The 24,354-nt window shown below is 38.7% G+C and overlaps 1 protein-coding gene across 1 annotated transcript in view; it reads right to left on the bottom strand.

The window, feature by feature from the left end:
* Positions 1–24,354, bottom strand: part of myo9aa (myosin IXAa) — a 174,342-nt gene that overhangs the window by 87,647 nt on the left and 62,341 nt on the right. Inside the window, 4 exon segments of the mRNA XM_038289842.1 lie at positions 1,460–1,516; positions 5,368–5,467; positions 8,303–8,365; positions 8,918–9,012. Coding sequence (XP_038145770.1) covers positions 1,460–1,516; positions 5,368–5,467; positions 8,303–8,365; positions 8,918–9,012 — 315 coding nt within the window.

Below are 24,354 nucleotides of genomic sequence, written 5' to 3'. Positions count from 1 at the left end.
AATCGATGTATCTCAAGTTTTCCCCACGCATGATAATTAAAATGAATACCGCGACCATCGAGTACAAATTCGCATGAAAACATTAAGCCGTCTGCATCTATTTCACTGAGATTTCTATTTTTCACCACACACTTTGAATGCATCATAAACTCCTCTTCCAAACAGGATTATTTTCTTGCACAATACAGCAACCAGCAAACAAAATAAGGGGACAGCAGGTTTTCAGCTGAGCAATTTACAGCAGTGGTTTGGATTTCACGCCGAGGACGTCAAACAAAAGGTGCTAATTTGTAAGATCAAAAAACCGTTGCTGCAAAAGGTAGGAGTACAAATATACTCCCCCACCTAAAAAGTAGTCTCCCCACACACCAATTAAATCGTTAAATAAATCATCCGTGAAGCCGATGGCAGCCTCGTCGTTTGAGGAAGTGAGGGAGGGAAATCGCAGGCGTTATTTATCACATTATTTCAATGATTTTTTAGATGCTCTAATACCTGTGATGTGGTGTTCAGAGGTTTGCAGAATTTTTCTAAACTTGGCAATGTTGTAATTTTTACAACATTTTGTGCTTCTTTAAAATTCCCAGCACCTAAAGATCAGTGCAAATACTTTGGAGATGCTCTGATAATGCTCTAATTTTTGGATGGTATTTCCGCTATCATTTATGTAATTTGAGGTAAAAAAAAAAATAAAAAAATTTCTATTCTGATTTCTTTTTTTATTAATTAATTTTTTATTATTATGATGCACAAAAGAGCCCTTATTTATTTAGCATTTTATTTAGTATTGCGTGTTTTTGCTTTATTTCCTGTTTGGTTGCCGGGATATTTTTAAAGACACCCAAACACATCATGTAGCAGGAAAGATTTGAGCTGGTTAAAATAAAATGTTTTAAATTTGAAACCAAAAGTTTGAACAATTATATCAGTGCAATTTTATGCACTCTATTGTTTTTGAAGGTAATTTGAACATATTGTGATATATATCGCGATATAGCCCACATATATAGCAAAATTCGATTGTCTTCATATCACTCAGCCCTACATAGAAGCCAATCCTCATGACTGACAGAAGCTCACCAAATACTCTGCATCTTGTTATCCTAAAAGTTATTAGCACAGCCTGTGTTTTGTTAAAGGATTTAAATTGGAAATGCTGCATTGGAAGAGATCAGAAGTATGTTATCATAACAGCAGAGAAAGCTACTAGACATAACTTAGAGAAGCAGCACAACGGAGGAAAGGCAAAAACAAACACAGCTAAAATAAACATAAAGCACACCAAACCAGGAAACCCAAAAAAGAAACAAACTGAGTGGAGGAAAGAGGCTCTGAGGGGGGGTGGGGGTGCAGGAAAGGCATAGTTTACTCCCAAAGTGTTCAGGTGATCTAATTATTTAAAAAGAAAAAAAAACTGTGCAGATAGGTGTGCGGCTCACACTGAGGCACAAATACTGACCGGTTCACTCTCATCACAGTAACTGTCCCAGCGAGGCTTGCTGCTTGTCTTTGTCATCTGGAAATGTTAGGGCAGGGGTCACAGGCAGGTAGGTCAGGGTTAGAAGCTCACACATTTCAACATGGAAGCTCATTAGAAAAAATAATAATAACAGAGCAGCAGAATGATCAGCTCATTGCATTTCAGGTTAATGTTTGTTCAGGTCAACATTCAATCCTAGAAAGATTAAAAGCAGCTAAGCTTTCATACAACAGGGGAGAAAACAGATAAACAACAAACACATTCTCACAGTCAGTAAAGGACATATTTGTTTGTTTGTTATTTCCTGGTCAATTAAATGTCAAAAATGAAGCCAATAAATAATAAAATAAATCCTTTACAATTAGATTCATCATATTGTTTCTTTCAATTATTAAAAAGGAACAATTTTTAATTCAATTCCAAGACCTGCTGTAAAATGACAAGGAATGTCAAAATATAACTAAAACAAAGCTGCATTCTTACTGTAGAAAATATGATCAGTGTATTTCTGTTGTTTGGTGTATTTAGTTTTTTAAATACCACATTCTTTGCTATGTCAACATCCTCAATTCTCAGCAAATTTTCATGTTCTATTAAAAACTCATCTCAGGTATGAGTCACAGCCATCATATCTGTAAATTAATTGATCTTTGCCTAATAATGAAAATAAGTCCTTACAATAAAGACTTTTCCTCAAAGGTAAAATGCCATAACATTTTACTTTATGTCAATCTAGTAAAATCCCCCAACCCCTATTTCTTCCGTTTCTTTTTTTTTTCTAATCAATCCCTGACTCTTTCAAATAAAGCCAAATATTATGTTCTAATCTCCGGTTTGAAGGAGAGGCCCAGAGTATTCTTCATGGCCAACCATTACCTATGGTTCACCACAGATAAGAGCAACTTGGTCAAACTAGGACAGCATGTTTGATGACTGTGGCAAAAATTGTGATTAAAAATATATATGTTAAACTTTCTGCGACCATAGCTAAACTTTTAAGATGTTTCTGGGGAGAAACTCCTATAAAAGCACTGCAGGTAGGCCGCCTCATCCCAACCACCTGTAGTAACAAGCAGGGAAACAATAACCAATGGGAAAATATAAGCAGCTAATGAACGGTGTTATAACAAAAAGTGCATGCCCTGTCATGGTAAAGCTTGCTGCCAGGTATTACTGCTAATAGAAGAAGAAAATGGAATAAATATGACAGAAAAATAAGCTCTTTGATGCAGGACTGTCCACTTCAAATGCTTTTAAATCACCTCCGAAAAAAAAAAAAAAATTGTGGAATTGGATCAAATTGCAATTAACTGAACCAGTTAATGAAATGTAGCTTCTTTGTTTAAGGAAGTGGAAAATGACTCTGTGCAACATTTATCTGAATCAGTTCATCCATCGGAATTAACACCCATCGGTCTGACCATCCGTGAAAAGGTGTATTATTTAAAGGAAAAGTCCGGTCATATTCAGATATATGAAATTATTACATACTGTTCGATAAATGATAAGTGTTTTTAATTAAGAGTAATTTTCATTTGAATGTGCTTTTCTGGAGGCACCCATGTTTGTCAAAGAACACTACTGCCCCCTACTGATTTGTGACGTCACGGTGCGGTATCGGCTGTTGATCAAGTCCCAGTGCTGTATCTGATGTTTATTACAACGTGCGACTTATATAAATGTTGGCTACATAAACAGTGTTTTTTCTCTGGCCAGAAGTTCGAAGGCAAATCCTTCCTCTTCAAGTTGGCAATCCAACGACGAACCCGTCCGTGGAGGATCAGGAATCAGAAAGGTGAAATAACTAACGATTTTTCCACTTTTACCCGATGTATTCCAACATCCAGCTGCCATGCACGTGGGCATTGTCAGTTTAACTATAGCTCTGGTGAATTTCAATGGTGAAGTCCTCTGGAAATATTTAATAATTGTTGCTGATTGCAGATGTGTCTAGTAGCTCCCATTGATTTTGCTTGTAAAGGTGGGGAGAATGGCGCTAGGCTTACCGCACCGTGACATCACTGCCGGAAAATGTCAGGAGTGAGGTGCTCAGTGACCACGACCAAAATTATTGTTTTTATTTTTTTACTGATCAATGCTAAATTCAAATAAATCACTTGGAACATTAGTTTTAGGAAAAAATAATGATTCGTTGATTATTCCTTGCTGACCGGACTTTTCCTTTAAAGTCCAGGCTATGTAAGTATAGTTCATACTTCACATGAGCTTGGCTTTATGACAAGATAATAAAAGGATAGGGCCTTGGGCCTGGTTTATCTATCTTTAAAATAAATCCTGATAACCACAAAAGTTCTTTTTCATTTATTTTAAAACTAGAGGTTAAAGGAATAGTACACCCAAAACATGATAAGCCTTCATTTTCTACTCACCCCCATGCTGAACAACACTCTGGAGTACTTTTTTCCTGAAAGCGCGCGCCTGCAAGTTCACGACGCAACGGAAACCGCGACAGACCAGACCAGATGAAAGTGCGCATTCAGCTCGGCAAAGAACTCATGCTCTTCCTCAACACTGAAGTCCTCAGACATTTTTCTTTCGTTGTTTCTTTCTTTGCACAGGTAAACAGCACATTTCTTCTTCTACGCTTGCATTATCGGCAGAGCAGACGCTGAATGCGCACTTTCATCTGGTTTGGTCTGCCGGCTTCCGTAGCGTCGTGAACGCGCAGGCGCGCGCTTTCAGGAAATCCTATACACTACTGTTTATGCTCTAAAAACATTCTAAATGACTTCGTTTCGAGTAAATTCTGGACGCTACCCACTCAGGACATTTGGAATACATTGGACGAGCAGTATGGAGGAATATTGACACGTTTTTTGTGGACTTTTATGGACCTTTCTGCCTCGGGCACCATATACCTCCATTATTTGAATGTCAGCAGACAGCAAGAAGCCTCCCAGATCTCCAGATGCATTTGAGATATCAAAAAAGTACTCCAGAGTGTTGTTCAGCATGGGGGTGAGTAGAAAATGAAGGCTAATCATGTTTTGGGTGTACTATTCCTTTAATTAGTGCAGAATTCACTTGGTTTAATGAGCATAAACATCAATAGGGCTGCAGTTCTGGACGCTGGAACAGTTTTTGGCAAAGAGAATAAAAAGTAAGGCCCCTAAGGATTCATAGCTATAAATGACAGCAATATATCTTGGCAGCTTGTCAATAAATCCTGACAAACCAGGTGGGGTCAAAGAAAAATGTATATGTGAGATCTTTCCGGAGCACAGGGCAAGTTTCATTTTAAACTAAATCGAAATAAGCGCCCCCCACAAAAAAACAAAACAAAAAGAAAAACGGATATATAAGTGTGCACGGATGCATTCACGTGTTTATATGTGCACACTGGGAAGAATGGGAGGAATTCCCTGCTCTCCTCTTTGCAGGAGGAAAGGCTCTATTGGGGGGGTAGCAGGTCCCTGGGTGTCATATCGTGACTAGGAAAGCCCAGAGGCGAACAGACAGCAAGTTTTATAGGGCACAAACATTCCATACAGTCAAGGTGTTTTCATGCCAAACCTGTTTCTGTAAGGAGGAAAAAAAAACCTTTTGATGAGTCAGTCAGCATGTGCTAAAACATAAACACCTCATTCATATGCAATTAATGTTCCCACAAATATGCCAGCAAAAGGAAAACAAACAAATTAAACGGCTCCTTAAACAGCTGAGAGGGTTATAATGGTAAAGGTCTGCTGTGTTTGTGAAGGGAAGAGTAAAGAGTCGGGGGTCTGAAAGCCGTCTGCAGCGTTTCCTTTGTGTCCCGAGGTTTTGCTTTCCTGGACACTGAGAATGATGAGCGGATGGCAGAAACACCGGACTAAACGTGTGCAAAACACTTCCAAATACATGGATTCTGCTGAAAGAGCCTCTACCTGACTGAGGTAATGATATTCTTCAGGCTTCTTGAGGTGAAATGCTCTTCGCTCTTCTTCACTTGCTCCTGCCAGCAGGTAATAAAACACGTGGTAGTTTCTAAAACAAAGAACAAACAGGAAAATCGGTAGACTTTATAAATTAATAATTAAGAATCAGTGGTGGGCATAGAATATTTTCTAACCTAGATTAATCTCACTGTATTCTTGGAATTAATCTAGATTAAAATCACTAATTTGAATTCTGCCAAAGGCATTTATTATGTGCATGTGCTACCTCCAGAATTTAAAATAACAGGTTTATTTTTTTTTGTTTGCAAAATCACACGATTTCATTTTCTTAGTTAAGATGTTGACAAAGTTGTAAATAGTGTTGCGCCGATGCCATTTTTTGGCTCCGATACCGATACCAGATACCTGGCTGTGCAGTATCGGCCGATACCGATACCATAATAATGTAAAATAATTGCCATCATGGCTTTGTTAAGCTGCTGCCTACCTTTGTGAATCAGGAAAAAATCTAATATAAAGTGAATCCAGTAGAACTTTTTATTGCCTACCAGGAGTGGTTGACAATAGTTGAATAAACTTATGGCTCTAAAAATGGTATCGGCACCCTATTTGTTGGTACTCGCCGATACCGATACCACCATTTTAGGGCAGTATTGGGGCCCCGTCCGATACTGGTTTCGGTATATGTGCAACACTAGCTATAAATACATTTTTTTTGCTCATTTGTTACTGAGTTTTTGTTGCAAAAAGTATAGTGTCCCACTTCCAATTATAAATGTCCCACTTTAACAGTATAGCACAGCGGTAACCAATTAAAAATCAGCGGGGTCCGAATAAAGCAAATCAACAACCAGTTAAGTAATTTTTTATTATAATCTGTTACTTTAAACATAATTTAACACTGAAATAAAATGATGTTTTTATGCATTTTATGCAAAACATAAAATAAAATAAAAAAAATAGATCTTTTTTTATTTTTAAATCTGAAGTGTTTTTTTAAACAATCGTTCAGTTCGGTATATAGACAATTTCCTGATTGACATATTTTATAAAACACCTTTTTTTTTCTCCTTTCTTTTTTATGGCTTAATGAGAGCAGTGGGCTTCAGGCTGCAAGGCGTTAAACCTGGGTTTGAATGGAGACAAAGCCATTCTAAAGCACATATCAAGGTGCTCATTTTTACCCTGGATCTATATTTATTTTTTATTATGTTCATGGTGGAGAATCCTGCCATGTCCAAACATACTTAAAATGTGCAGGGTCATCTTTGAGCACACCATTTCACTTTTCTTTCACCAGTTCACCACAGTTCTTCCAGCAGTCCACACTTTCTCTGCTCTCTTTTTCTTATCATCTTCTCCTCCTTTCCGGCTTGCCACAGGTTTTCCTGCTCTGTCTAAATATAGCAGCAACACAGACTGACAGCAGCTCATTGGCTAATTTGTATCACGTGCAGCCTGGTGCCGGACGCTCAGGGAGGGCTTTACCATGTCAGTAGGAGAGGCGGATTAGCGGACCTTGGTCCACTAATCCGTGACCTCTGATACAGTGTCTCCAAAAATTTGAGGCAATATAAGGATAAAATATCCTTATAGGATTGAAATATGAACAAAACAGGAACTAGGAACTTTTTTATATATTTCTTATGCATGGATGCCCTAAAATAGATTTTTGGTCGACATATTTCAGTATGTTTTTTCATCAGTGTGCGAGAGGGGTGGTAATTATTGGCAGGCTGGTATTTCTCGGCTTAACACCCGATATGCCACAACACCGGCGTCTTTATAGCTGCATCCATGTCACCACGTCACGCTCAATGTGGTAATTACAGTACGCCTACAAAGGTTGGAAGGCTGATTCGTTCTCGGCCCCAGATATACATCCGCGCTAAAATATCAAGGTGAAAGTCATCATTAGTATAGACCCAGCTCCCAACCCAACTGTGAGAATAGATTAATGGAGATATTTTTTTATCGCGCAGTAAACGTCTGGCGTTAACACAGCCATTAATAGCAAGTGGCCCACCACTATTAAGAATATCTGAAAAAAATAATTCAGATTAATTAAAGTCAGTCTGGATTAAAATTTTCAGTCATTAGGAATCTGGAAGCTGATAATCTTATGGTAAATAGTCAAACCTTTAAGTGTGAAGATATATAGAATAGTAGTATGTGAGCAGGTCCACACTAAATTCCCCCCAAATAATCCTTACAAATATCTGACAGGTGCAAAGTTAAAATGAAGCACAGTCAGACTCAGATCATGGATGTCAGGTCAGGTTTAGAAGTTATGATAAATCTGAACATTTCCTCTTTGCCTTTCTTCAAACAGCAGGGTGTGATCTTTACAGCCTTTGGTTTGTGATCAATTCACTGTTATCAATCACTAAAGGAATGGGTGTTAGGCATCAGGTAATTAAATCAGAAGCTGTGACATGTCATCTCAAACTTAGGTATTACGTGCGGGTGGGTCTTTGGCTCTTCACGACCACTATTGAGCATTTTGCCTATGGATAAACCTTATACACATAAGCGCACATTCACAAACACCAAATTTTATCTTCAGCTACAACTGCATGCATTCCGTATTGATTAATACTCTATGTTGCTGTATTGTATCTGTAGTTTTATATCAGTTGGTTGTGCTGTTCTTTTTGTATCTCTCTTTGCAGGAGATGAAGCAGACTGAGGAAGTTTTGTCAATATCTATTTTTCCTTCACTCTTTCATCTTTTCTTCCTTTTTATTGTGTCCTCATAACATTAATCATTCCCTACATAAACCATAATAAAAGTATTGGTTTTATTAACTGGCACTAAACCAATTGATATTACAAACATTGCCTGACAGGACGCTAAAGGAAAAGAAAGAAAAAGAAAGCAAAAAGAAGCTTTGAAAAGTCGTAGTTTTGGATCTGCACTTACCGCTCATTGGGCTCTTGATTGACCAACCTTGACTTCTCCAAGAGGTATTTCTCTACATACGCCCTACAAGGAAACAACATACAAATTACATTTCAGGCAAACACTCTTTAGGGCACTGCCGGATTAAGATTTAATCCCATATTCAATGACTGAAAACTGTCCGACTGAAAACGTTTCAACATTTCAAAAGAAAATTTAAAAATGAATGCAATGTTTTATTATTGAGAAGCGATACTGAAATTCAACCTTTTTTATAATTGCTGGCCAGAAACTTTCATGTTTTTTCCCCCCTATCTGTGGCGATGAGCTTCAAGCTCATCAAACTGAATCTCAATTAGATCAGCAATCTGACTTTGCCACCTCCAGACATATATTGATCAAATAAAAATGATACTTTAAATATAAATCGTTCTCCCTCTCAGCCCCCACCCCACCCTTATGTATGTGATGTATTGTGATTAATGGTTTGTACTGGAACTGAAATCTCGATTTTAATGTAAATTGTAAGTGACAATAAAATTGATTGATTGATTAATTGATTGAGATCATTTTGTGGCTTAACTTTAACAAACTATGGAAACAACAAGTGTTCAGAAGGTGTGGTCGCCTCCTTACCCTCTCACCGTGCCGCTCTCCTGGTAGTTCACCTGAATGAACTTCCCAAAACGACTGGAGTTGTTGTTATGTGCCGTCTTTGCGTTCCCAAATGCCTGCAGAGGGAGAAACAGGAGGATGTAAGTGAGTCAACTTGAGGCACAGATAGTCTGAGTGAGTCAAGCAAACAGAAAGTTTATCATGAAAAAGGTTGCTGTTAATAAAGCTGGTGCAGCTCAGACTTCTGCTCCTGCACAGCTAGAAACGTAATTCCAGCACATTAATAACAGGTTTTGTCGGATGTCTTAAAGTCGGGGTCGGACAAATTGCCAGAGGAACGGTAAAAGAGGGCCAACAGGGCTGATAGGGGGAAAGAAATGTCGTCAGTGAGTAATGGGATCCATGTGGCCGGGTGGAATATGTGCAGCGGTGGTGCTGCAATAACGCCCAGACAGTGTTTCCTCTCACAGCTCTATTTATGTTGTATGGCTGCCTGGAGAACTATGTTTTTTATACCATATTTAAACCCTGCAGTTATTTGTAGTCCCACCACAAGTAAACAAATTCCTCTGTGAAGCACTGAGAGCTGTCTAAAGCCTTGCGTCTGTGAAAAGGGAAAACACCCTTCCCTGACCTCACCCTTCACCGATGCTGCTTACAAACATGCAAGCATGTTGACTGAAACTTCAAAGACAACTTTAAAAAATCCAAGTTAGCATTGCTGGAGCTCAAACTGCAATAAAAGCTACGATCTGATCCAGACACCACCAAGTGGCGCTAGTATTTGTCTGGACAACAACCAGCCTAGATTTTAAGCTCCCATTGATTGGTTATTTGTTGGGATGATAACGATAAAATATATTGCTCAAAATTATAAAGATTATGTAGACACAACTCGTCAGCGACCAAAGACAAATGATGGATGAGCTACAAGGCCTTTAGGAAGAAGAAACAACAGTTTAATGGATCATATATAATCCTCACTGTTGTGTACAGAGGTGGAAGCATTATGCTCTGGGCCAGCTTTGCTCTTCTACACTGTGGAGAGTCACGGGACGATGCACTGTAGCACAAGATCCCGTCTCTTGTCGTACATAACACAGAAAATGGCTTCTGGATTGGGCTTGTTTAAATCCTGGCGCTGACATTCAGAGCTCTCTGAGGTCAACCTCCGTCTTATACTGGTGACCTGTAATGTCCCTACACATGCTCTTGGAGGCTGAGATCACTGGATGAGATTCTGCTGATCGGTCCCTCGTAGCCGTTAAAGACACGAGGAGACTGCTCCTTTCGGGCCGTTGCGCTGAGGCTCTGGAACGACCTCCCACTGTCTCTATAGCAACTGGACTCCACTGATGTTTTAAAGACCAGACCTACAATAGCAGCCATTTAAAATGAGCAAAATCTCCTCCAACTTCCAGTCGCTTGAGTGACCCCTTCTTGCATATTTTTTTACTCCAACTCCACCCTTTTACTGAATTACAGGGTCTGAAAAAGAGATGATACTTCTCTTTATATCTAAATGTTCACTAATCATGACAGAAATAATATTTTAGTACAAAGATTGATGTTTAAAATGGAATTGTTGGGGACCAGCCAAGGAGCCATAAGGGAAAGTGAGGACATTTTGACTCATTTTCACTCATTTTATGATCAGTAGTGAGAGGATTTCTTATGGCCACCATAGTTGATTTATTGAAATGTTCTTATCTATTGGATTGGTTTAGCTCAAGTAGTACTGCATTTTTACCAAAGTCAAATTCTATTATATTTTAGTATTTCCTTTGCAAGGCACGGTCATAGATGGGCCTAGTCAACACTACTATGCCAAAATCCTACAGGAAGTCTGCAAAAGAAGCTAAAGTTTTCAGTGGGAGAGAGGAGGCCATGAAACAAAGGGTATAGAGGACCATCCAGCAGAGTGCTCCACCGCTTATAAATTGATGGAGGTGAAGACAATTTTCACAAAGTTTCGTATTAAGAAGTGGTTTGCTCTTTGATCCCCGAAAGCTGCCAGATCTGCACCATTTTAATTGTCAAATTCGGTCAGATAATCCTCCATCTCATAGTTTTAAGGATTGAAGCACATGAAGAAGGTTTAACTTCAAAGATCTAATGATTAATCCCCAACCTTGAGACTAATGCTACATTCAGACCGCACACACTAGAGGCAGCAGAAGCAGCTAGTTTACATGCAAAGTCTATGGTTGACGTGCATCAAGGCGCAAAAAAAAGGTTCTGCAGCGCGTCTGATCAGCTGAAGTGGCGCCTCACGAGCACCTGACGCACAAAACGCGCTGCAAAAGCAGCAGCTGCTGGAGTTGAAAAAAATTGAACTTTTGCTGCTTGACGTATCACATCAACCGATCAGAGAAGCTGATCTGGGAGCTGGTAGGGAGACAACACTAAAGCAGATCACTATAATCACTCCTCTGAAACAGTTCATTAGGCTGCTGTTTAACGGGATTCCCAGTGACAGAGCACCGCCGGCGTACAGGGGTCTGAGCGGCTTCGACAGAGTATTAGTATTTGAAGGCAGGATAGTAATCTTGATGAACTTAATGCACAGATGAAGTTTTCAGGTGGACTTTCTCACAGTTTTACCCACTGATCACAGCAAATATAGCAAAGCCGTTCTCTGCCATTGACCGCAGGAGCAGCAGAAGCATCAGATGTATCTGGACACACTTTACTGGACGTCTGACCTTAATGTGGACAAGCATCAAAATTGAAGCAGCAGAAGCTTTTTTGCTGCTTCCAGCGCTTGAGGTCTGAACGTAGCATTATTCATTAATATAAGCAAAGCGACTCTCTCGATTTCATCCCCTATTGTTAGAGGCAAAGAAAAGATATGGTAGCTCCACCCAACGCGCATCAGACCCACTTTTAGACCATGCAGCTATAGCAGCAGAGATGCTTCAGCCGTGCATCAGAACTAAACTTGTACAAGCAACAATAATGAAGCAGCAGACGTGTTTTTGCTGTTTCTGCTGGGTGCAGTCTGAATGTAGCATAAGACATAGGGTCCAGCAAGCCAGTAGCCAAACAAACAGAGGAGGCACTTAGGTGAGATAAAAGTTTTTAAAGTGTGTATTGGTCACCCTGCTTCCAACATCAAGGCAAATCAATACCAACAGATGCTTTAAGCAATGGAAAAAAGAACAGTGATCACATCTCTAAACATCCTAGAATGTGACATCTGATGGAGGAAGAGGAAGGAGGATCTGCTGATGTGTTCATGGTCCCATCTCCCTCTGAACCAGGTGAACCTGCCTGCTTCAGGAACTGCAGGTCAGACGAGGGCAGATCAACAACAGTCTCTTAGCTGATGGGAAAAAATATTCCAATGTCCTCAGCCAATGAACACGCAGCAGAAATTGGAGCGTTTCTGCGCTTCTTGTTAACATTTAGCAGGAAGCAGGATGTGAAACAAAACACAGAAATTTGATTTATGTTGGAGCTCTGGTTGGCTCTTCCACCTGCTTTGAGTAAGAAAGATGCACATTTTAAAAAGACAGAAGCCTAGATAACTAAAGAACAGTAACACGCACAAATAAAATGCGCGCTGATATCTATATTTATTGCTGTGAACATAATTTCATTATAAAAACAGAGCAGATAATAAATATTAAATCGCTTCCCATTTAAAAGCTGAAATTGTTGGAGACGACTGTATGGCTCGCTGGGAATCTGAACATAAATTTCAGATTTTTCCACAACAATGCATCAGAGCTCATCCTCCTTCCCATCATCAAACATTATTAAGAAACATCTCCAACACTGAAGTCAAGGAATAAAAAGCTTTTGAGTAAAAGTTTATAATATTAATAGAGATATTCAAGATTCAGATCTTCTCTCCTCTTTATCCCAGAGTCAGTGGGACAGCAGGACGGACTGTGTTTATGCAGACATGATTCTCACCACTTCAGTTACTCTAACGGGTCAACAACATTATTCTTGGCCTCAGACCACAGAGTGAGCCAAAGGCAGAGCAGTGACAGACTTGAGGCGGTGCCCGTGTGTTCTGGGTGTAATGTGTCTGAGTGCGGGCTGCAGGCAGACGGACATGCTGCCACTACGATGATGTTATGTCCTCACAAAATGTTTTAATTAGACGTCTGCCTGTTCATTTAAAATCTTTATTTTTTTTTATGAGTGTGAGAATTTTAATTTTTTTTCTTCCTTTTTTACTTTGATCCAAAGACAACAGTGTGGCCCGTTTTTAATCCAGCTTCTCATTCCTAATTTCAAATCTATTGCTTTCTTAATCAGAGGCTTTCTGTGCTTTCCTAAGCTTTCATTTCCTACGGTCATAAAATATTTATTAGACAGAATAAGTGAGCCACACGTCTGATCCATTGCTGTCAATTGTTCATCTTTCCACCTCTTTTGGATTATCCTTTAAAGCAGCTATAATGAGTGAAGCATCAGCTTCAACGTTTGCGCTGCCTCAGAGGACAGCCATGTAGAAATATCACCATGCTTGTCTCATACAATAACCTAGGGCTGCAACTAACGATCACTTTGCAAATGTATTAATCCATCGATTAGTTTTTTTAATTAATAGATTAACAATCGGAAAGCCAAAGATCCCTTAAAAAATTTGTTTTTATGAAATTAAACCAGGTGAAACTAAAACTATTACTATTGTGGAATTCTGGTTAGAGCACATTGACAGACACATTTTTTATGTTAATCTTAAATGCATATATATATATATATATATATATATATATATATATATATATATATATATATATATATATATATATATATATATATATATATATATATATCTTTTTACAATTTTTTTTTACAATTCTGGTATAATTACTGCTCTAAGTGGGTTGCTCTGTCAGATAAAGGCATATTTTAGAGTCTCTATATTCCCATTAACAATTAATCGATTACTAAATTAGTTGAAATAATAATTAATAAATAATTATTGAAATAATCCATTAATCACGGTCAATCACGATTAGGTTAATTGTTTCAGCCCTTCATGAAACAATTAACCTATCTTATCTTCTGATAAGAAACAATTCAATTCTTCATTCCTTCATTATTCTATTTATTGTTTAATCATTAATATTCCAGACTTTCTAAAGATTTCTATATAGAAAGAGGCTTCCTTTTTGAATTTCCCTTTGGGGATTAATAAAATATAATTGAATTTTTACACAATTAAAGTTTTTTTTGTCCTGTCTGGCAATGTGGCAATAAGAATAATTGTCTTGATGCCAAAAAGAGCCCATCAGATTTTACTTTCAGAAGTGGAGCAGTATGGCTATTGCCATAATGTTCTGCTTGATTTATGCATATAAATTGCTTTATTATAATTATGTAGGGAGTTTTACAGAATATATGGACAATGCAATGTAGGACAATTAAAGTATTTTAAGAGGATAATATTTGTTTAAGGTTTTAGGCCATTTAACCTTTAACCTGGATCCAATCCAAGACAGTTTCCCCCTTTCTTTGGTTTGTCAGTTTTTCTAAGAACTGTAAACATAAAACAGAAACTGAAAGACTGCAGCATCAAAATATGCAGCAGAGCATCTCTTTCTTAACTTTTCATCAAACTGAAGAAGATACAGACTTAAAACTGTAAAAAAATAAAAAAATAAAACCAAATTCTTAATTAGATAAAAGAAAAAAAAATGGCATTATGATTTTCCAGATTTGACTTGCTGATATTAATCCTATCCATACTATCTTGTTTTTCTAAACCACTTGTCGTGTGACTATAAAAATCAGGGTAGCTGACAGAGCAACCGAATAAAAGCAGAAATTATACCAAGATGGTAATAAATATATAAACTTTTTGCATTTAAGACAAAAAAAAATTGTCAATATGCTCCAACCAGAACTCCTCAATTGAAAAATTAGTTTTCAATTTAAAAAACAATTCTATGTCAATATTGTCTATACAGTACATCTCAAGGGGAAAATACTGAGTTTCACCTAGTTTAATTTCGTAAAAGTCTTCTTTAAAACACCTTTTGCTATCCTATTAGAAATTAATTGATTAAACAAAAAAACTAAAAATCAACAGATTAATCCATTTACAAAAAAATCGTTAGTTGCGGTCCTAATAAAATTTCCTTGGACCCAAAAGCAAAGCCGAACCTGCGGTCCCACCCCACACAAGCAAAAAAAATGACAAAGAAATTACTTAAAATAGGATTTTTTTCTCATCTTTTGTCCAAAACAACTTAGTTATCTTATCTTAAGAGCTCACTCCACAATATGCTCTCATGATCTGGTAATGTCTGGGTAGAAAACTGAAAACTGAAGCTGAAATTGAAAGGAAACCCCGAACAAAGACATTCAGAAAGCCTGCATTTAAATCACTTCAAACCCAAAGTTAGTAAAAAACATCAGGGATGGTTTGGAAACAGAGGATAACTCTGAATGTGTTCTAAGAGCTTAAGCACAACAAATCGACGTTATCGTCTAAAATCTGAGATTTTCCAAGACATTGTCATTTACTCGTACTCAGCTAAATCGGATTTTCCTTTTCTGTAGCATAAAGCTCTTTTAAATTGATGGCACTATGATTTAACATTTACCATCCATCAAACCAACCCAGTGATGTGAGCTTTAAGTAGACCAGGATGACCTAATTTGCAGCTTTCTTATATTTTGAAGGGATCATGCTTTAGCACATCATCAAGAGCTCGGAGGCTGAGAAGAGACTTTCTCACTGCCTTGTGTTCAGAGATCATGTGAGCCAAACAGCGAACGGCTTTGTTTTCATTTCCACTCACTTAAATCAAAAGAGCTGTCATAAAAAACAGATTGGATCGGATTTCAGGATGTGCCACCAAATGTTAACCCTTTCTTTGCTCATTTGACCTCCGCAGATTCACATCCTTTCAATGCTTTCCACCAGCTGACTCACCCACCACGCCGTCTGGACAGGATGACAGCAACAGAGTGAAACTGCGGCCAGCTTGACCCCTCATACAAGCAGGTTATTTCCCAGTGGTGCGTGTGTGTGGGCTGATAACGGTCTCCAGGGGCCAATTCATTGCTAGGACCGTTGTAATCTTAAGGCAGGGTTTCTCCGAATGGACTGTGGTCTGTGTGGTTGTTTAAATACAGCGGTGAGAGGGGCAGTCATGGGTTCTAGCTGGGAGAAAGCACAGTGGGCTGTGGGTTCTGGCTGTGCCTGCTGCTCTCCGGCCTTTTGGAAAAACGTGTCTGAGAGCAGCAGCAATGTGGAACGTGAAATGAACAGATATAAGCTCACTTCTTTCATCGTGACAACGCTAAACAATAAAGCTGTGCATGGACAAAAGCCTGGACTTCAGCTTGTATTAAACATTAAAGTTGTTATCTTGTCTTTGTTACCCTATTAGGATGATTATGATTTATCCAAACTAAAGCTGAAACAATTAATTTAATTGTGATTCATCAATTATTGAAATAATAATCGATGAATAATAATTTATTAATCGATTAAAGGCAAAGTGGAGGATTTTCGCAAATTTTCTTGCCACTTTTAAACAAAATGCTCATGCACAACCCTGTACCCGCTCCGAAGAGGGCCCGCTCGTGCATGAAAGAGCGTGCACAAGCCCATTTCTCCTGGTGCACGCTCTGTTTAAAAGTTACTGTTCCCATAGCTTTTAAAAGCGTACTGTGTCTGAACGTCCGCCCTATCCCCTAAATCCCTCAATAACTATATAGAGCGGGGACTATACAGGTGCTGGTCATAAAATTAGAATATCATGAAAAAGTAGATTGATTTCAGTAATTCCATTTAAAAAGTGAAACTTGTATATTATGTTCATACATTACATACAAACTCATATATTTCAGATGTTTATTTTGTTTAATTTTGATGATTACAAATGACAACAAATGAAAATCTCAAATTCATCATATCAGAAAATTAGAATATTGTGAAAAGGTTCAAAATTGATGGCCCCTGGTGCCACACTCTAATCAGCTAATTAACTCAAACCACCTGCAAAAGCCTTTAAATGGTCTTTCAGTCTAGTTCTATAGGCTACACAATCATGGGGAAGACTGCTGACTTGACAGTTGTCCAAAAGACGACCATCGACACCTTGCACAAGGAGGGCAAGACACAAAAGGTCATCGCTAAAGAGGCTGGCTGTTCACAGAGCTCAGTGTCCAAGCACATTAATAGAGAGGCGAAGGGAAGGAAAAGATGTGGTCGAAAAAAGTGTACAAGCAAGAGAGATAACCGCACCCTGGAGAGGATTGTGAAACAAAACCCATTCAAAAATGTGGGGGAGATTCACAAAGAGTGGACTGCAGCTGGAGTGAGTGCTTCAAGAACCACCACACACAGACGTATGAAAGACATGGGTTTCTGCTGTCGCATTCCTTGTGTCAAGCCACTCTTGAACCACAGACAGCGTCAGAAGCGTCTTGCCTGGGCTAAAGAGAAACAGGACTGGACTGCTGGTGAGTGGTCCAAAGTCATGTTCTCTGATGAAAGTAAATTTTGCATTTCCTTTGGAAATCAAGGTCCCAGAGTCTGGAGGAAAAGAAGAGAGGCACTTCATCCACGTTGCTTGAAGTCCAGTGTAAAGTTTCCACAGTCAGTGATGGTTTGGGGTGCCATGTCATCTGCTGGTGTTGGTCCATTGTGTTTTCTGAGGTCCAGGGTCAACGCAGCCACATACCAGGAAGTTTTAGAGCACTTCATGCTTCCTGCAGCTGACCAACTTTTTGGAGATGCAGATTTCATTTTCCAACAGGACTTGGCACCTGCACACAGTGCCAAAGCTACCAGTACCTGGTTGAAGGACCATGGTATCCCTGTTCTTAATTGGCCAGCAAACTCTCCTGACCTTAACCCCATAGAAAATCTATGGGGTATTGTGAAGAAGAAGATGCAATACACCAGACCCAACAATTCAGAAGAGCTAAAAGCCACTATTAGAGCAACCTGGGCTATCATAACACCTGAGCAGTGCCACAGACTGATCGACTCCATGCCACGCCGCATTGCTGCAGTAATACAGGCCAAAGGAGGCCCAACTAAATACTGAGTGCTGTACATGCTCATACTTTTCATGTTCATACTTTTCAGTTGGCCAACATTTCTATAAATCCTTTGTTTTTATTGGTCTTCAGTAATATTCTAATTTTCTGATATGATGAATTTGAGATTTTCATTTGTTGTCATTTGTAATCATCAAAATTAAACAAAATAAACATCTGAAATATATGAGTTTGTATGTAATGTATGAATATAATATACAAGTTTCACTTTTTAAATGGAATTACTGAAATCAATCTACTTTTTCATGATATTCTAATTTTATGACCAGCACCTGTATATACCGGACTTTATAGTGCACTCAGTTAACTGACCGTTCGGACAGATGATCACTGCTTTTTGCACTATTAGTCACGTAACTCCTCCTCCGCTGTGCAGTGCCAGCGTCATCTTTGTTATTAGTCGTGGGCTAATAACTGCCGCTGTCCGACAGCAGGTCACTGTGACAGCAAATCGCATGATGCTTTGCAAGGAGAGCTCTCTGTGCAAAGCATTCTGGGATATATCTGCCTCTTCTGAGGCCTTTCTTTTCTTCTCATACTCTTCATAGAAACTTTTTCTTTTACGACCCTCGGCCATTTTCAAAGAACCGCGGTGAGAAAGGTGAGCTTCAATGACTGTCTGGAACCGTAGCTCACCACAGATATATGCCTGAATGTGCGCATGGGACGAGCAACGGGACGAGCACGTAGGACGGCCTTAATGTACGTAAACATATCACCAGGATGATTGACAATTAGGAGGACCACTTATTTAGATGATCCACCAGGAAACAAAAGATCCTCCTCTATCGTTAACTTTAATAATTTGGGAAAAAAGTGGAAAACTTTTAGTTTAACCTCTGTAAAAAAAAATCTTCTTTAAGGAAACTTTTGCTATTATTAACCCAGAAAACAATTGACAGATTAATCGATTAGCAAAATGATCATTAGTTGCTGCCCAAACCCAAACCAAAAATGATGTCAACATGCCATATTTTAAAGACTGTGATGTACCAATATATATTAAAATGATGCATCACACTGATAATCTATGGTTTACCGTCACGGTTTCCATTATAGGAACAAAATAAGCTGCAGAAAACTTTCATTAAGTTAAAGCTTATCAAGACAATATTTATGGGGTGACTGGCTATCTAATGCTTACATCACGGGGAAACAGATCACCTGTTAAGAGTTTTAAGCATCAGAACAACAACAGGTCAGCTAGAGTTTAAAACAACAAAAAATCACACGAACAATGTAAAGATATGATCATTAGATCAATCTTCTCACAAACCTCTTAGCTAATAAGGAAAATTTCTCAGGAAGACGACAAAAACATCAGCCTTGTTACCAGAGCAGAGCTTAGTTTCAGTATTTGGCCCAAGCAAAGGCTCCTCTGTTGTTAGTAAGAAGGAAGAACACATTAGACACGGCGATTGAGTTAAAAGCCAAACCTAATAGAAAAATATTCACGGATATCCAGCTCTCCTCAGCTATCAGAGGCATCTTATACATCACATAAACCTCTGTGAGTTACAGCTGAAGAGAGGAAAACATTCCTGAGCTGCCCCCTCAAAGAAAGAAGCAGAACACAAACTGTACTCATATTAAAAATTAGCAAATTAACTTCCTCTGCCGTCCGGTAAAGAATCAACCTTTGTATGAATTCTGGAGCCAAGAGTGCACCCTTATCCTAAGGCAACATAAACAGTCCCATCGACTGCGCCGTTTGAACAGTGAGACAGTAATGCAGGAAATTGAGCGGACAGAGAAACAACAACAAACCAAATACTGCAGGATATACGCGAGAATTTATTTACAGATAATCATCTGGCAGCTATGGAAAGTTAGGAAGCATTAATAGCAGTTTCTTCTCTAAATCTGAAGACTTCACGTTAAGTTCTGCAGAAACCACTGGGAGACATCGCAATGCTAATAAGCAGCTGTAGTTTGTTCATTTTTTTAAGGGGTTGTTTTTGGAGAGAATACCTCATTCATTATTCGGGGGAAAAAGAACCTCAAATCTCAAAGCAAAACAGATAAAGACATATAGTTCACTAAAGATGTATTTTGGAATCTGCACACACTAATGCAAAAGATTAAAAAAGCAATACATCCATCTGGTGTTTACTCATCAAACAGATTCTTACTACTTTGATCCCTTTTTTCTGATTTCATTTATTTTACTCATTAGCTTTAGCATCAGCTAAGAGTGTGTGATTTAATGCTTTTACAATAGTGGCCATTCAAAATTTCCCCACTTTCCTTGGCTAGTCCCCCACAATTCCTTTTTAAACGTCTAAAATATTCTGTCATGATTTGTGGACATTAAGATCTAAAGAGAAACGTCATCTCCTGGTCAGACCCTGGAATTCAGTGAAAGGGTGGAGTAAAAAAATCTGCCCGCCCAGGAGAAGGCCAGTGGCTGGAAGTTGGAGGGGCTTTTGCTGGCTTTTGATTAGGAAGGGCCATTTTGAATGGCTGCTACTGTAAAAGCATTAAATCACACACTCTTAGCTGATGCATTTGAAGACCTAAAATATTAGGGGTTAACCATTTTTTTGCAAAAACTGAGATATTGCTCAGATTTTCCTTTGCACTAATCATAGGCATGTAGATGTTTGACTTCAGAGTTTCATTCCTTTTATGACCTTAAAGGCTTGCTTGTTTAGAGTCAGTTGTCACAGGACTTTACTGTTATCGTGCGGAAAATTGCATTATTTTACTCTTATGTATAGATTTCACCCTACCTGCAAATCTCTTCCTGTCTGGGTGGCAGCAAACCCACTTTAAGCATATTACCGACACTAAAGGGCTGGAGTGAAAAAGTCAGCATCTTAGTCTTGATAAATGCATTGATACCATAAATTCATTTTCAATTCAATTCAGTTTATTTCTATAGCACCAATTCACAACACATGTCATCTCATTGCACTTTTAAAGATCATACAGTCAAATTCATTCCAAGTTTTCTATCTAAGGAAACGACCCTCCCCCGATTGAAAAACTATGTTTTGTTAAATTGCGATTATAAAATTAATAGTCCAGGCCTTATAGGAGATCTAAACGTTGATCCCTTTAATGAACAGGACAAAGAATTTATTTCCATTTCTAAGTGAAATATAGATTTACTTTATCAGTTTAGTTTCACAGAAAAAAAAAGAAGAATATCAACAAATATTTATGTTGGATAAAAGCAGAGTCCCACTCTCCGCCTGTAAATAGCTTAAAATGATTTCTTATCACGCCTTGCTTTAAAAAAAAAGCTTTTAAGCTCAGTTTTTTTTCATTGAGACCAGCTACTAATAAGAATCTTTAACCCGTTTTACTAATAATGGGGGATGTTTATAACATTTATGATTATATTTCTTAAAAATATAAGTATAATCAATCAGAATCATAAAAAGTAGTCAGGACTAGGGGTGTAAATAATAATCGTTTTGTATCGATGCATCGATCCAAAAGCCGACGATCCGATGCATCGACACGTCCGCAAGATAATCGATTAATGTTTTTTTTTCCCCTCCGGTCTATTTTTATCCATTTGCTCCTGGGCGTAATTCTCCCTCCCGTGCTGCGGTGCCGCTAAACCTATTTTGCCCTCCTACCGCGCTTCCTGGTTATACTCTTACAGCAGTTTGTTGCAGCAAGCTTCACACAGACATTTTTAAATTATGCTCAGTATTGAAGCGTGGTCTGTGCTACACGCTGTGGGTCTAGATACGGCCGAGGCGGTGAGGAAGTGGGGGCGAGTTTAGTCCGACGACGGAGGGAAAAAAGAGCGGAGATTCAGCTGGAAAAAGGCTCCCAGCGTTCTCGCGCACCTCGCTCTTCTAGCGGGTCAAACTTCACGAGTTGTTTTCCGCAATTTCGGTCATAAAAACAAAACAAGCCGGCCTCCTGTCTGGTGCACTGTTTGCGGTCAGCTACAATTTGGAGAGGAGCAGCGGAGCGTCTCTCAAGGGGCGGTGACGTCAACACTCTGGAGCCTTCTTCTTCTTCTTTTTTTTAATGGCGGTTGGCAAACAACTTATAGGTGCATTACCGCCACCTTCCAGAATGGAGTATGGACCAGACAAACTATTATATTCTCCCTAAAATACCCGTTCTTCTTAGAAAATTAAAAATACTACCAAAAACTACATCCCCAGATGACCTTTGAAACAATTCCCCTTATATCTAGTTTATTTTTATTCCTGTCTAACTCTCTACACAACATCTCTCTTTCCTGAATATATTTATTACATTCTAAAAAAATATGTTGGACAGTTTCTCTGGAGCCGAGGTATTGCATTGAACTCATTACACTGATATTGTGCAGTATTTTTGCAGTATTTTTTGATGCAACTTTTCTACTTCTGTTATTTGCTGTTGTTTCTAAAGAAAATGCATAATGATATTACAGCTTTCATTGATCTATTTCAAACTTGAAACTTTGTTTAGCCTGTAAGGTGTAAAAAAAAAATAATAATAATAAAAAAAAAAAAATTAACCGATTAATCGATTAATCGAATCGAATCGAATCGTGGTGTATTCTTAAGTATCGAAAATAATCGAATCGTTGGGTCAGGAAATCGATACTGAATCGAATCGCCATGATGGATGTGATTTACACCCCTAGTCAGGACCAGTATCTGCTGTTTTTACCAACAATAAAAAGATAATTTTTTCCCACCTTACAGGTTCATTTTAAATTAACCTATTTTTAGTATTGTCATTAGTTGACATTGTAAACTTCCCACCGTGCTTTAATATTAGGCACAGCAATAAATTACTAGTTATTTACTGTGTGTTTGATCCTTTTTTTAATGCATTCTTTATTACTGGTGCCAGTCAACAAGGCTTCATTGGATCCTTCTGCTTCAGGCCGTGATCTTCATGACCTGACAGAACATGCATATTAAAAGCAATGGAGGCACCAGACAGTCAGTAAAAAACTGATCTCAATGTGTAATTGCAAAGAACTAAAGAATCTGCATATTCATGGTTGCAGCACAGAAACTCCTAAAACATGCCCGACAACGGGACTAAGAACCACTGCTATAAATTAACTTTCTTTTACATTGAAAACTAACCCTTTAATAAGAGTATCAGGATTAAATTTTTAAACTTTTGTGTTATATTTCTTAAAAAACAAAAACAAAAAAAAAGGTTGACATCAGAATAAGTATCTTAGATCTCAAAGAAAACCTAAAAGTCAGCGTCAGGGAAGATAAGACTGATCGGTGCCTCGCTACTGAAACTAAATTCCTAACAATAATCTCATTCAGAAGAATTTGAGCCGATGGCTTACTTTGATATGATGCTTTTTCTCACACCCATACAGTCAGTTATGTTTCTCAGCCTCTGCTGCCGTGCAAGTACTAATGTTCCCTCTGCTGAACTAGTAGCCCAGAGTTACATAATCCCTCAGTCTCCTATAGCATAACAGGGTCACTAAACATACCTTACTCTGTGTGGAAACCAAATTCCTCAAAGTCAAAAGGGAAAAAGGACGACAGAACAAAACCGGACCAGCAGGCCTCTGTGGCGTTCTGGTAAATCTGGAGCTGGAACCAGACTGAGGAACTGCCGTCTTTTCCATTCATACAAAGATTAGGTGATTGAAATGCAGAGAGAGGAAAGAAAATAGGGAGAAGGAGAACTTGAAAAAAAAATTAAAGAGAGTTTAAAGTCATTTTATTTATTTTTAGCTAATAGCATAATAAGCCCAAAACATAAGGTGTTAAAGCACAAAAATCACTGCTTCAAAATGGACTCCCCCGTATTAACTTTTTATATACAGCGCTCCATTTGGCTCTATAATGGGAATCTTTCTGTCCCTCTCTGATTGGCTGGCAGGTTAGAGTCCTCTATGAAGATGATGAGTCCTTGTCCAGCCCATCACTGAACGGCGGCGCAGATGTCAGCGCTGCTGCCTTGCAACAGGAATGTCCTAGGATTTAATCCCAGCCTGAGGCCTTTCTCCATATACTTAGGGCTGGTTTATGCTCAGAAAACAGGTCGTCTGCATGTATGTAGCAGTTAAAGCAGATATGCCCACGCCCCTTCCAAAGACACTCTGGTGCACCTCTCCAACATTGTAGGTGTCCGCAGACAGGAGGCCTCTGATTGGTCAATTTTACAGCCGCTCTACACTATGCATATCTGCTGTTCGTACCTTAGTGGCTTATTTTGTTTGTATGACCGCCATTGTGGAAAACGACTCGTGAAGATGGAACAGCTAGAAGAGCGAGGTGCGCGAGAACGCTGGGACCCTTTTTCCACCTGGATCCCTGCTCTTTTTCGCCGTTTTTCCACTTCCTCACCGCCTCTGCCGTATCTAGACCCACAGCTAGTTCTTGATTGTCCCTCTTGCGGTTTGGCGTATTCAAAATTGGGCATAAATCAAAAATATCTGCGACAAGCTCACTGCGACACACTGCTGCGGG

The sequence above is a fragment of the Cyprinodon tularosa genome, unplaced genomic scaffold (genome assembly GCF_016077235.1).
Source record: "Cyprinodon tularosa strain WSP-4 unplaced genomic scaffold, ASM1607723v1 ctg272, whole genome shotgun sequence".
In the NCBI taxonomy this organism is placed as follows: Eukaryota; Metazoa; Chordata; class Actinopteri; order Cyprinodontiformes; family Cyprinodontidae; genus Cyprinodon; species Cyprinodon tularosa.
This window is presented reverse-complemented; position numbering and strand designations above follow the sequence as displayed.